General features: G+C 44.8%; 1 protein-coding gene across 1 annotated transcript in view; it reads right to left on the bottom strand.

The window, feature by feature from the left end:
* The window catches only part of LOC148028937 (callose synthase 9-like), a 213,448-nt gene that overhangs the window by 130,465 nt on the left and 68,023 nt on the right, over positions 1-14,960 (bottom strand). Inside the window, exons 8-9 of the mRNA XM_087687703.1 lie at positions 1,817-1,908; positions 1,624-1,735 (exon numbers count right to left, since the gene is read on the bottom strand). Of these exons, the coding sequence (XP_087543829.1) occupies positions 1,624-1,735; positions 1,817-1,908 (204 nt within the window). The remainder of the gene's footprint in view (positions 1-1,623; positions 1,736-1,816; positions 1,909-14,960) is intronic.

The raw sequence follows: 14,960 nt of genomic DNA, 5'->3' as shown, positions 1-14,960 counted from the left end.
ATGTGCCAACAGCCCACCTACTCAAAAGAATTAATGTGATCCCAGCAATGGAACCATGAAATCAGCCTCCCTTCTCAAATACAGTGGTGGTTAGCCTGATTCAACACAATTTACAACAAGCAATAAAATCACAAATTTGAAAGTACACACTTTACCGATTAATATTGGACATCCAACACCCAATCGGCCCCAACAACTAGCGACTCTTGTGGTATTTCCTTAACTTGTAAGGAACTAAGTTGAAATACACAAAGATATGGACTGATCTCCTTCCAACTTCAATACATTGGGCTGTCATAAATGACCAGCAGCAATAAGAATCGATTTGCCCCTTGATAGGGCTACAATTCGGGCACAAATTGGTCTTCGAGCTCTTGCATGCAAACCAAAGCAAATCACTATAGAGCTACCCCTTGAATCAGCTGCAATTTCTTCAATCAAAATTACTACTCTGGTGTCCGGGTCTTCAATTAATGTGGACAAGTACCAAGGTTGCTGAGAAAACCACCATGATCAATGCTAGTAGTGCCCATTTGGATGTCCAGGGATGTAACATATGGGCTACACGAAATCCTGCAACAACTTAGGTATCCAAGGAAGCAAAGGTAAGCAGGACTTTCAGGCACACATGTAGAGGCCAGTCCTAAGATTTCTAGTACATAAACTTGTCATGAATGTGTGGAGACAACCAATCGACTCTCGAGCGATGCTCAAAGGGCCGAGACCAAACCAAACAATCCCTCTGCGAGAAACAAATCCACTATGCCAACCAAAAGCATATAGGTCTCTCTTTATACAACTGCACTAATGTTCAGGCCCAAGACCAAACCAAACAGTCTCCAAATGGTCATTTCTCTACTCAGATTAGACTTCTCAGCCTAAGAAACATAAGTGAATCATCTACAAGAGACTCTTGGCTGCTTTCATGCTAGACATAAGTGAGATGTTATTATGAGGCATCCTTCAGGGGATGTACTTGCCTGCAACGGTAGTGGCAGCAGCCTTCACAGCACAATGACTGCAGTGATTAGAGACAGCATGCCTAATTGTTATTATGGTATGCATGTGCACAACAAGAGTTCAGATATGCTGCCTTTCGCAGCTCACATGAACATCTGAGCTTGTCCTAGGATTAGCATGGTTAGGATATGGTACTGCTGGACATATACAAGGATGAGAGGATGCTGATGTTGTAATGGGAGAGAGCATGATTCTAATGGCTTGCATTTATGGTGATTAGCATGAGTCGTTATCATCTCTTATTTGCAGAAGTGCATAGCAGCCAAATAGTAAATGTGATTGATGATGATCTGAGCAGTGAGTTTGTAACTGATTGAATGAAGCCATCATAAATATATAGGTGGTATTTTATGGCACTTTCAGATAGATTGATCAACATGGAGTGATGTGGTTGTAGAGAACATTTTCAAAATAGCAATGTGGTTAAACATTGTAATACGTGTGGTGCATTTCTTGCATGCAGAGCCAAGATATCTAAAGTTTCATGGATCAATATAAGCAACATAGATAGAGATGCTCATTCTGAATAAAGTACATGAACTCCAAAACTTTGTTGCAGCAAACACTCTGGCCCCAAAACTTACTCCATGGGATAAAACTCACATTGTGAAACAAGTAGCAAATGCACTCTGGAAGAAATCGGACATTGGCTGCCTCACCCCAAATAAGCAAATACAAAGAAACAAAAGCAAGCTTCCTTTGCTTGTTATCATCCCTGCACGAAAACAGACAAGTCAAAATGTGAAGAAATCAAAGCACATGCAACCTTGAATTAGTTATTTCAACTAAACCTCACCCTACAGAAGATATTCTTAAGTATTTGCACCACTTGCTGTAGTTCTCTAAGACCTTTCTGTGCACATCATTAATGGCATTTTCATCAAGTTTCTGCACAGAAACAAAAGCTATTTCAGATTCACGCATACCCCAAAATCATTGAAAGCATGCGCATGAGAAACTATGAAGTCAAGCTTTTTGCTACCCTCCCTCCAGAGATTTTTATCCTGCACATCATTTGCATCCTAAAATCCATACTTCAGCATGTGTTTTATTTCACTACAAAGCATGTTCAACAACTTGGCACAAATCCAACTTGATCCATTGTAAAAGACCAGTGCTACCATAGGACACTCTTAGCAAGATCTTTACAATCTTGTGCAGTCCCTCTCACATTCATGCAGATCATAAGTTTGAAAATCTCATTCTTGCTTTTGCACAATCAGCTTGCTGTGCAAAACTACCTCATGCAGGTTACAGGTAACAGCCCCATCATGAGCAGATTTTAATGGCTCTAACTTAAAACTTGTCCGGAGACTCAACAGAGATAGGTCGGGCACAGTGCAACATTACAAAAGGTACAGTCAGTCACACTGTCCATTGTCTTGGCAATATTTTTCAGGTAAGCTTTTACAGCATGGGTACTAAACAATAATGAGTGAAGATCTGTTCACAATGTTCTTTCCACTTAGGCGAGCTTTTAGGAGATGGGCACTAAATAACAATGGGTGAAGTTGCATTGGCAATGCCCTACTCTTCGTACAAGCATTGGTCCTCAAAACCTCCCACAGTCCATTTACATATGACAAGTTGGCAACTAAACTATGCAATATCCCAATCAACCCCCAAGGTAAAGAAGGGACATCCAAACTTCAAGAGCCAGTTTGAGACTAGCAGGTTTGTACCCCAAAAAAAAAAAAAAGCCTTCAGTTGGACCAAGGTAACCACAAAACAATTCACGCCCAAAACATTTTACCCCTGAAACATTGCATTTCTTAATAAGTAAGTAAACCAAAGTAATTAGCACTTTTGAGGGCCAAAACTAAGAATAAATAGCTATGTGCCTTGCGTCTGAAACATTTCACCTTTAGGCAAGTCCCAAGCGAAACCCCAAGTGTGACAGTGTCCTAATATCTATGAGATAGCTTTCTTTATAAACAATAAATTGCAACTTACACATTTATACCATGCAAATCCTTTCATGTCAATAAATGATGTCTATCCTACAACAAATTGTCTAAAAACTCTCAAAAGAGAGAGAGAAAAAAATTGGAAAATTGTTTTCCATTTAGAAGACTTGTTTCAGTCAGACATTAAGCTCAAGGCGTTTCACATTTCAATGAGACATTTAAAGTCTTTCAAACATTTCATGTTTTGGTACCAGCAAAGCACATTTAGCAAGTACCATGAGTTGAACCAATAGAACCAATGTTAACCTTCCTGGTCTGATTTCAGGCCCCAAGATTATGGTTTAGCAAAGAATAGAGCATAGTTGTCTCTATATGTAGTATGGAATGATCTGTACGGTACAATGTGTATGATACTATACTGTACATATTAGTACAATTCAGTAAAAAAACACAAGCCCTTTAGACTCTCCCAAGCCTACAACTTTCTCTCTTTCTTTTTCCTCTCTCTCCCCAGGCCTCTCTCTCTCTCTCTCTCTCTCTCTCTCTCTCTCTCTCTCTTTTTTCGTAAAAGGTAATTGTATTAATTACGAAAAAAAGTACAAGTTTACTTGATTACAAGATACACGATGACACTAAGCCATCATGTGTAAAGGCTCCAGTACTAAACTACAAAAGAGTTACAAAAGTCATGGCAAAGACGCAGAGGAAATTGCCATATGCCAGGGAAGTAACTCCTCCCAAGGGAGTAAGCCCGAGTGCCGAATGAGATCTATCTGCCAATGCAAGAGACCTTTAAGCCTCACAATATGTGCCGGGACATTAGAGGCTGAATCAAAAAGAAAGGCATTTCGAGTGGTCCAATTGTGCCAGCATCCCCAGTATCTAAGAAAGTGAAACAAGATCTTCATATGCGGCTGTGCCGGTGTGGGATATTTTGGTCGTACAAAAACCCAATCAAAAGGGCTTAGCGAGAAGCCAACCATTACGCGCCAAACCGCTGACAAGAGCGACCAGATATTCTTAGCGAGAGCGCATGAAATAAATCGATGGCGGGCCGATTCCACAGTAGTGGTGCGAAAGAAACAATGGCCGTTAGAGATTCGACGCTTGGAAAGGGCTGAAGCAAGTGGAAGACCACCAATCATCACCCTCCAAAGAAAAACCTTGCATTTGAAAGGTGTCTTGTTCAACCAGCCCTCCATCACAGTTGTCTTCCACCATGACTAAGTTTTCCGCAATCCCCATACAGTATTAGCTTTAGTAAGCAGCCATTGATGATCTTTAATCAGAAGATGATACACTTGGTTAGCTGAGGCCTTTTCCGAATTCAACAGACCCGCAAGGTCCCAGTCTTGCCAAGGACAATCCAAAGCAAGGGCAGGAAAGGGTTGCCTACTCTGGAGTACTGACAAAAGCTGTTCCCATAAATCACGGTATCCACGAGGGATTCTAAAAAGCCTCATGGCTGTTCAAAAGGATATGAAGACGTGACGACTAGCAAGGGTGGCATCTGCAACTAAAGTCAAGCCCAAACGTGCCATGCGGTTAAATTTTGGTCTAAGCTCATGTTTGCCTTCCCAAGAAAGTAATCGCGAAACTGCCAACAATTCCAATTGAAAAGAGTTAGTATGTAAGCGGTCCTCCGTTGGATGCCACCGCGCCCTCTGGAGAACCAATTTCCAGGAGCAGACCAAATGAACAAGAAAGGACGAGGAAGGACTAGAAAACCGCGAGTCTGCATTAAGAACATGCTACCAGGAGCTCTGAATTTGTGTATTACCATGCAGAAGCCCGTGATCCTCAAGAAAATAACGGGCTATAACGACCCACGAGTGGTGATCCACGCACATGGCACAAAAAAGAGACCAACAAAGTGCCAGCATATAAGTTTCGGCATCCAAAATAGCCCCACCGCCCATGCGTTTGGGGTACATGTATGCGACCAAGAAATCCATGAAATGCCTGCCTGCAAGGAATCCTTCTTCCATAACATGAAACGAATGTGCCGAGTGAGAGCATTCAAAGTGGTAGTAGTCCAAGGCAGCAATGGCAAGAAATATGTGAGCATCGGCAACATAATTGTCTGAGCCACTTTGAGACGAACATGTAAGGGCCAAGCCTGCGACTTCCAATATAGAAACTTAGCTGCCAGTTTCTGTAAAATCCACTCGAGAAGTTGTTTTGGCCGAACATCAACACCCAAAGGGTACCCAAGATGCCTGACAATGGAACCACGAGGAACAACCTGTCCTTGCCAGCCCCATGACTGTAAATCGGGCTCCGTGCAACTAAGAATGGCTGATTTGAAAGCATTGATATGAAGACCGGAAGCATGACCAAAGAGCGTCCAAACATCTAGTGCTTTGCAAAGATTGTCCTTCTCGGCACGCAGAATCATAAAGGTGTCATCAGCCAAAGATTGAGTAATGAAGTGCTGTCCAAAGGGAAGGGACAATCCAAACAACTGCGTAGAAGCTGCCATGGAAGATAACATGGAAAGAACCGGATGAGTCGCAAGGGCAAAGAAGAGAGGACTCAAAGGGCAACCTTGTCTCACAGAGTGTGCAAGGACAAATGGCTCGGTAACACCACCATTTAGCATAACTCGCGAAGAAGCGGCAGTACTAATGGCAGCATGTGTGAACTAACAAAGATTGAAGGGCTCTATCTCTCCTCATAATGACTCTAAAATCCAAACGTGAGGAAGAGTGATATGGGTGGAGATCTTGACAGGGAAGGTCATGAGGAAAATATGGTCTAGGTCACAAATTTTCTCCCACTCCATTGCTTCTTTCATTCCTCATCTCCAACACGGCCCTCTTCTTCCTGCCAACACCTCTCAGAAGATTGACGCAGCAGTACACCTCGTCTCACCCACTGCCTATCTACGTTCTCAAGAAGTAACGAAAGATGAAGGGGATGGGGAGCTACATGAAGGAAATGATCTCTGGTAAGTTACTCATGAGTATTTGTGCATCACGTGGGTTCAAAATAAGTTATTTTTAAAATATAGATCAAGCGGGACATCCGAGTACCAAAGCCCATAGTAGACATAAGTTCTACAATGAAAGACCAGTCTAAATAATCAAAAGCCTTTTCCAGATCCAATTGAATCAAAACCACTTGCTGATTAGAGTGCCTTGCATAGTCAATAGCCATTTGCACATTTAAGATATTGTGTAAAATGTTTCGGCCCTTAATGAAACCATATTGAAGCGGATGCACAATGGCCGGAAGATGCTTGTGGAGCCGATTCGCCATAACTTTGGAAAAGATTTTATACATCAAACCCATCAAAGAAATTGGTCTCCAATGTTTCAACATTGACGGCGAAGGGACTTTAGGAAGCAGTTTAATAAGACCTTTCCATGAGGAAGGCATGAACCCCGTTTCCCAAACCTGCTAAAACATAGCCGTCAATGGTTTCACCAGTTGGGTAGCAGAAGTCTCAAAGAATTCATTGGTGAGACCATCCCAACCGGGACTTTAATCCTTGGGCAGGTGTAACAGAACATCCATAACCTCCGCCTCCCAAATATCTGTCTCCAAAGTAGTTTGCATATCAAGTGGAACCTGATTGCGGACCAAATCATAGAAAACTGAACGTGCATGAGTAACTTGGTCAGACGGTGAAGGAGAAGAACCAGGAAGGTCTATAAAATAATTCCTATACATAGTCACAATATTCTGGGGATCAATGACCATTCGACCTTCTGGATCCTGTAGTCTGGTCATATTTTCTCGAGCAGGAGATGCATGTAGAGCTCGAAAGAACTTATGAGTTTGACAAGCACTGTCTTGCAAATTGTCGGTCAAATTTTGCAATTTGTCCTGCTGATAAGATTTCAACTGAAACTCTTTAATAAGATCAGCCAAACGCATCGCCAATGACAGCAAGAATACATCATCTGGAGTATCCCCCAGCAGAGAACGAACCAAAGCCAGTAAGTCCTCCGCTGCATGCTGACGCCGCCGACAAAGAGAGGCATGATGGATCCCATATTGCCGAGCAACCCACTGCACATTAGAGAGCAATCGTTCAAAAGAAGCATTGCCCTTAGCGGCGTTGTCCAATAAAAATCTATCAATCAATTGCTGTATATAACCCTGAAAGATTGAATGCTTCAAATAAGAGAAGTTGAAGCGCAAAGGGAGTCTATCCAGGAATTGCTTAAAAGGTGCGATGGGTTGTGCAAGTATCTGAAGCTATAGAGGGAAATGGTCCGAAAAGGCATATTGCTGCAACGCTTTCATTTCCAACATCTCAGGAAGAAAATCATCATCCTGCATGATGTACATGCGGTCCAACCGCGACCATGTAGTTGCATACTGTGCAGAATGGAAAGTAAACCCTGTAGAAGAGGGATGTAGCCAAGACCAGAGATCTTGCTTAAGTACAGCAAGAGCAAAGCATTCCACACACGACTTTCCGGAGCGTCCATCACCGAATGTTCTGATGTGGACTGTGAAGAATCAACACACATATTAAAATCCCCCATCAAAAAACCCCGTCTGCCAAGTGACAAGGAGGTCTACAAAGTATTCCAAAGATCCCGGTAGGATAACGGGTCATTCGGAGCATAGAGGCCCAGCAACCATAAGATCTCTCCTTCAAATAAAACTTCAATCACCACAAAACGGCCATGTACATCATTTTTAATGAGAACACGCTGATATTTCTCATGTACAATCATAAGCACACCAAAATAATGCATGGCATGAGTCCCTGCGTAAAACAAGCGAAACCCATGGCAATCCACAACTTTTCCTACTTCACCGTGACTCTTGTGCTCAACAACACACAAGACATCCCACCGATTCTCATGCAATTCAATCCACATGGCATGTTGCTTATGGCGAGAACAAATGCCTCGCACATTCCACGTGGCTATCTTCATGTGTATTCAAAAGAAAATCAGAAAAGGCACAGCTTGCCTCGATTTAACCTTTTCTGCTAGAATGTCAAGGACTCCCTCATCCAAAAATCAGCTAACACAGCAAAAGAGTTTTGACGGCCGGCTTTAGAAGTAGAGGGAATATCCACTGTCTTGGGGGTGGAGCGGGGATAACGACGATCCCATGGGGTAATCACATTACCTCTATTATCAAAAGCCAACTTAGCAGGTGGGCCCTTTGGACCGTCCAAATAGACTTTCCTAGTAGACTGATTACGAGGTGCAGAAGAAACCATAGGATGAGCAGGATGCTCTGAAGACATCTCTTTCCAGCGCATGTAATCCTGTGAAGCATTAGGCCCAGTATCCGCCAGGCCAGCATCAAGCCTTTTACCTTTTTTTGCACGTACATCCACCCAGTCATTGCCGCGGGAATCCAAACCCGAAACATGCTATTTACCTTTATCCAAAACTTTAGGTGGCTAGGTGGCAGCCTGCGATGGAACATCGCACACCATATCTTCTATGGGCAGCGCAACATGCTTAGCATCTGAAGTCTGTTGCTTCTCTGGGCATTCGGCCATAAAATGCCCCAATTTCCCACACAAAAAGCAATGTCTTGCAAAGTTGCCCCATTTCAAACGAAAGTGCAAAGGATCCATGCCAGAGCAATTAAGACATAACCAAGCAAGCCTTTTCCTAGCAGTGTCCCATAACATACACAAATGGTTACGATTTATGGCCCTTAGGCTCGGGGGAACCAGAACAGTGCCCACAACGGCCATAGCATCCTTTAATAGTGGCCAATAGACAGTCGGACAATTTTCCACTTCAACCCAGATAGGGCATTCACGTTGAAGCAGGCGCTGAAAATCTGCTATTGGGCGCATGGCACAACATGGACCAAACGGCGATCAAAGAACAATGGCAATTTATCAGCACGATGCTGCTCAGATTTCAACAGCACTTCATAGAAGCCTCGGGGCCCAACAAAAATCTCCTCAACACACTCCCCTTGTAGTAGATTGTGCAGCCACTGGCGAATATGGAAAAGCACTGGGATCCTGTCAGTAAAGAAGAGTATAACAGCACGGTCATAAAACACCGAAAATGAGCGCAAGACATTTTTCGGGTCCACCGTGGCTTCCAGCACATCTTCAGTTCTAGAGTCAGAAAAAGCTTCATAATTATGTTGGACATAATCGCCAAGCAGAGTGTTGGCAAATTCTAGCAAATGCTCCCATTCAACATCCTGAGAATCCACAGAATCAAAAGCAACCTGAGCATAAGAACGTTCCTGATGATCCATTGTCGCTTCCGAAGCATGCTTGGTGTGTTTGCCCGCAGGCTGGAAATCAGGACCAGGGGGCATCTCCCCTGTGCAAGGAACCATATCCTCTGGTTCCTCTGTATCAAAATCCGGACCAAGGGCTGCCACCGCTTGGTCGATAAAAGCCATATCCATACCAGCCATGTTGAATCACCACTTGTGCAGGTCAGATGCAGAGCCAGGAGCTTACAGGTGGTAGAAACAAACGCACGCCGCTCTCCCTCTCTCTTTCTCACACGCGCTCTCCCTCCCTCTCTCTCTCTCTCTCTCTCTCTCTCTCTCTCTCTCTCTCTCTCTCTCTCTCTCTCTCTCTCTCTCTCTCTCTCTCTCTCTCTCTCTCTCTCTCTCTCTCTCTCTCTCTCTCTCTCTCTCTCTCTCTCTCTCTCTCTCTCTCTCTCCCCCCTGTACAGAGGCGCTGTCCAGAAGCTTATTCGGCAAGCACAGCCAATGGAACATGTTTGTTACCTGTTGGCCTCAGCCGTGGCCTATCCCGAGGGAGTGTAGATAATGCGTGGGGCAGGGCGCAACCCTAACAGTGCAGGTGTAGAAGGGCGAAATGCAGGGCCAACGGGCAGTGACAAAGGCCAGAACGCTGAGAAGGAGGGTTGGCAGACGACGGCAGGGCCGAACAATCAACGGCAGAAGCGCTTCAGGGCAGGGATCAGGCGACGAGCAGGAGCAAAACCCGCAAGTCAGGCGGGCGACAGCAGGGCAGGGCACGCAGTCGAAGAGCCTCCAGATGCAGGCGACACGCCTGCAAGCAACGACGGCAAGGCGCAAGCGACGCATCCTCCTGGGAATCCCCTCTTCCTCAAGCATCATCTCTCCCCCTCCCTCCCTGCCTCCCTCCCTCCCCCCTCTCTCTCTCTCTCTCTCTCTCTCTCTCTCTCTCTCTCTCTCTCTCTCTCTCTCTCTCTCTCTCTCTCTCTCTCTCTCTCTCTCTCTCTCTCTCTCTCTCTCTCTCTCTCTCTCTCTCTCTCTCTCTCTCTCTCTCTCTCTCTCTCTCTCTCTCTCTCTCTCTCTCTCTCTCTCGGGTGTGACGGTTTCTGTGTGATGCTGACATGAAGGACGTGTGCCTGGCGTGACGTGTGATGCTGACGTGATGGCTGCTGTGTGATGCTCTAACGTGACGGGTATGCTCTAACGTGACAGGTAGTGACAATAGTCTAGCGGGACTGTCGTGAGTGCTAACCCGAAGGAGCTGCTCTGCAAGGTCACGTCTCTGCACAGGGAGACAACCACTGTTCTGCAGGACACGAATGTACTTAGAATGACATGAATGCTGGCTTGTCTGCTGTGTCCTGGGTGAATGTACTGTGGCAGCAGTGACGAATGCAGACACTCTCAGATTGCACTTACTCTCTCAGACTGACATAAATGCAGGCACTGTGAATGTACTGTGGCAGCAGTGACGAATGCAGACACTCTCAGATTGCAGACACTCTCTCAGACTGACATGAATGCAAACTGACATGAATGCAGACACTGTGAATGTATTGTGGCAGCAATGACGTATGCATACACTCTCCCAGATTGCAGACACTCTCTTAGACTGACATGAATGCAGACGCTGTGAATGAACTGAGATTGCAGATGTACTCAGACTGATGTGAACCTTGCATGCTGTGTGGACTGGAAACGTACGTGATCTCAGACTGACGCACATTAACATTTCATGTTACAGTCATATCTTATGATGCAGTCACATTGACAGTCTATGATATACTGTCTCTAGTTCATGCTAGAGTGATAATTTATGTCACTGGTTTACTACTCTACCCAGACTGTAAACAGTTTTATGCTATAGCGCATACTATAATTACGATGGAAGAAACTGATAATGAAGGAATCACAAAACCAACCATGGAGACAATGTTTCATACACCGCCAAAGAACACGAGATACAAAACCTATGGGCGTAAAACCCGAGATTGGAATGTCTCTCCAGGGTCGAGTAGATATGGGAAGACATCCCGCAAAATTAATGAAACACTATATGAGGAGATGTTGACCATACTCCATGCTGAAATACGTACCATGAGGAAGGAAATGGAAAAGGACATACAAGAGCAGGTTCGAGCTGAAATGATGGAAGAACTAAAAAAGGAGATGCAACAAACTTTGGATGCACGCATGGCAGAGAAAGACTCATTGATCTCTAATCTACAAGAAGAACTAGACGAATGCAAAAAGAAACTGGACACACAAAAGAAACCACAAACCACACCGGAACTACAAAAAGAAATGGATGTTTTAAAAAAGAACATGCACACCTATGCAAGTGTGGTGGAAGGCACCCAAAAGAAAATGGAGAATGTTGAGAATACCGTCAAAGAAAATGCAGAATGGATAGATGTGGCAAAAAAGAACAAAGGAATGCATGGCAACAAAGTGGAAGTCATGAATGCCACCTTGGAAGAAGAGGCAAAAAGGCGGGTACGCGCACTCCACGTAAGAGTGGTTGGACTAGACGAGAAAAGCTCCCCAATTGAAGATGCTACAGCTCTTGCCACCAAAATTGGAGCTACAAATGTACCCATCATTGGGGCTTGGCGAGTCGGGAAGGCTGACACAAAAACAAAAGTCCTCATCTTGAAGTTTGGAGACCTGGAAAAGAAGAGAGCCTTCCTCTCTAAGAGGATTGCTCTCAAAGGAGAAAAGATCTACCTAGATGAAGACCTCACCCCAGCCCAGTTAGCCCACAGGAGGGAAAATATGCCACGTGTTCTAGAGGCACGAAAAGCAGGTAAATGGGCTATATACAAAGATGGAAGAGTCATCATCACAGAGAAAAGGACGGCATGACGGTGCGCGGCCTATGAGACCCTGAAGTTCACACTGTGGAATTGCAATGGCTCCCTTAAGACAGATGTAGGTTATTTTGAGGATACTTTCAAAGGTATAGACATTGCTATGTATACTGAGACACATCAATGTAAAGACAGCCGTTTACCTGATGTATATGGATATAGATGGGAAAGTGTATATCGCCCTCAGCCTAGACGGCTTGGAGGGACGAGGGGATCAGGAGGTGTGGCAATTCTATTTAGAGAAGAGCTCCGAGATACAGTCCAAGTGGTACATAGAGATGTAGAGGTAAGATACATGTGGATCAGGTTACATACAAGCAGAACTTGCGACATGTATATTGCCATATGCTATTTTCCCCCTGCATACTCTAAGTTTGCCCCTAAAGAGGCATCCCCGTATACACCACTATATGAGGACATAATGGGATACATGAGAATTGGGGATGTTCTACTAGCAGGAGACTTTAATGCACGCACAGGAAACAACCAATCTGCTTTCTTTGACACTAGTGATGAGATGTTCAGAGATATTGCATTAGATGAAGTGGGATTAGTTAGATCAGCCCAAGATAGAGAGATAACAGAATATGGAACACACCTACTGGCACTGGGAAGTGCACATGGTTTGGCCATCCTTAACGGGCTACCACAGTGGCCAAGATCTAATGGCTTCACATGTTGGAATAACAAGAAGGAGTCAAGCACAGTGGACTATTTGATTGGATCACCCAACTTGCTACCTGACATAAAAAGTTTTGAAATCTCAGACAGACCAATTGGATTAGTAGCAGACCATGCTATTCTAGCTTTCACAATGCAATATGGGCATATACATGAAGCACAGTCACATATACCAAAATTACCACGCTATGATTTTGTGGAAGCAACCTCACACATATTCAGCATTACTGTGCGAGATGCATTGAGGGAGCTAGACACACAGGCCTCTCTGGATGAGTTTACAGGACAGTCGGCCGAGATAATACACACTTCAGCAGCATACGCTTTCCCACACACTACACCGTCAGATAAACCTCCACGAGGTAATGCTCCACAGAATGGCTGGTATGATGATGAGTGCAGAGAGACACGAGCACGTTTTCAGCGAGAGCTGGCACTTGGTATATGCACCCATAAGCATGCTCGAACACTCTTCAGACGGTTGGTACGCAAAAAGAAGCAGGAATACCTGAGCAGACTAGAAACAGAAATGTATTCCATGTTCTTGGGGCAGGACAGCAAGAGAGCATGGAAAAAGATGCATGAGAGCCAGCCACCCCTACAAATTACTAGACCGGATGATTGGCATGGATATGCTTGCACACTCTATGATATCCCTGGCCAAGAGCCTATGCCACTCCCCTCAACCTCAAGACCAGCAAATTGCAGATTTTTCACAGAAAAAAAAGTGAGGAATGCCATATGGAAACTGAAAAATGGAAGAGCCCAAGACCATGAGGGTTTAGTGGCTGAACACTTCACGCATGCCTATGATATTCTGGCACCAACGCTGGCTCACATCTTTAATAGGGCAGTTTGTGAGGGATTTCCAACCTGTTGGTCAAACCATATTATTGTGCCGCTCTTTAAGAGTGGAGACCCCGCGCTACCTAGTAACTACCGAACTATCATGATTGGACACATGCTGGCCAAGATATATGGCTCTATCGTGGAACAAGCGTTGAGTGAATGGGCCGAGATGCATGGCCTAAGGTCAAAAGGCCAGGCTGGCTTCAGGAGGGGATATACTACTCTAGACCATATCTTTACGTTGAGGGCAATCATTGAAGAAGGCAAGGCATTCAAGAACAAGATCTATTGCTGTTTTGTGGACTTTCGCAAGGCCTTTGACACAGTGCCACGTGCTAGACTCATGAAAAGAATGCAAAACATTGATGTGCCCGTAGAGATACAGTGGAGTATCTATGCTCTATATGAGACTGTGACAGGCAGAGTACGAACACCTGAGGGCATCTCAGATACAGTCAATAGCACCATTGGGGTGAAACAAGGCTGTCCACTTTCACCGACACCTTTTGGGCTGTATATAGATGAAATTTCAGAATATGTGGATAGGACGGGTGGGGCCGGAGCCAGCCTAGCTGGAGTGCTGATACCATTACTGCTTTATGCCGATGATATTGTACTTATATCTGACTCACCTGAGGGACTAAATAGACACTTGGATGCATTATCAGCTTTTTGCAGACATAGAGATCTTAAGGTGAACCTTGGGAAAACTAAAGTTATGGTATTTAACACTTCAGCTGCTTGGGTGACAAGAGCTGAAGTGTTAAATACCATAACTTTAGTTTTCCCCAAGGTTGGCCTTTAAGTCTATGTCTCAAAAAGCAAAAGCATATGCAGCCTTAGGGGCATTGGAGAGGCAATGTGCTCACATACAATTTCATGAGCCGCGCACCAAACTGTGGCTTTTTGACACCTTGGTTACACCCACACTCCTATACGGGGCAGCTATTTGGGGTCTGAGTCTGTTTCACACGAGGAGACAGCCTTTGGGAGACCAGGATGGACCAGAGAAGGAATACTATGATGGATGGGAGCATATGGAAAGACCACTGGTCATGATGATCTCACACATGATACGAGCGAAGAGCTCGACCCCACATGAGATTATCAAAGCTGAGTTGGGGGCATCACCCATGGTGGCTAAGGCCTTGGTTCAAGCAGTGACTTTCATACATAGACTATGGGAGCTCCCCCAAGATAGATACCCGCGGCTAGCCCTGGCCTCTTCTAGACAACTAGCAGCAGACGGTGACAGACACTGTTGGTATGCTCAGATGAGTACATGGATGCGTCTACATGGTCTGTAGATTGACAGACTACCCCCCTTTGACTATAGCCTGGATTGCCCTACACTTGACCTAAGCCGATCAGAGCTAAACCATGTGATCACAGCAGACATACTGAAGTTAGATACGGAGAAGACCTGGATCCGACCCCCCTCGCCCCATGGCACGAGGATGGCACACTA

The sequence above is a fragment of the Lygodium microphyllum genome, chromosome 11, assembly GCF_053477565.2.
Source record: "Lygodium microphyllum isolate KBCC chromosome 11, Lygodium_microphyllum_v1.1.10, whole genome shotgun sequence".
In the NCBI taxonomy this organism is placed as follows: Eukaryota; Viridiplantae; Streptophyta; class Polypodiopsida; order Schizaeales; family Lygodiaceae; genus Lygodium; species Lygodium microphyllum.
This window is presented reverse-complemented; position numbering and strand designations above follow the sequence as displayed.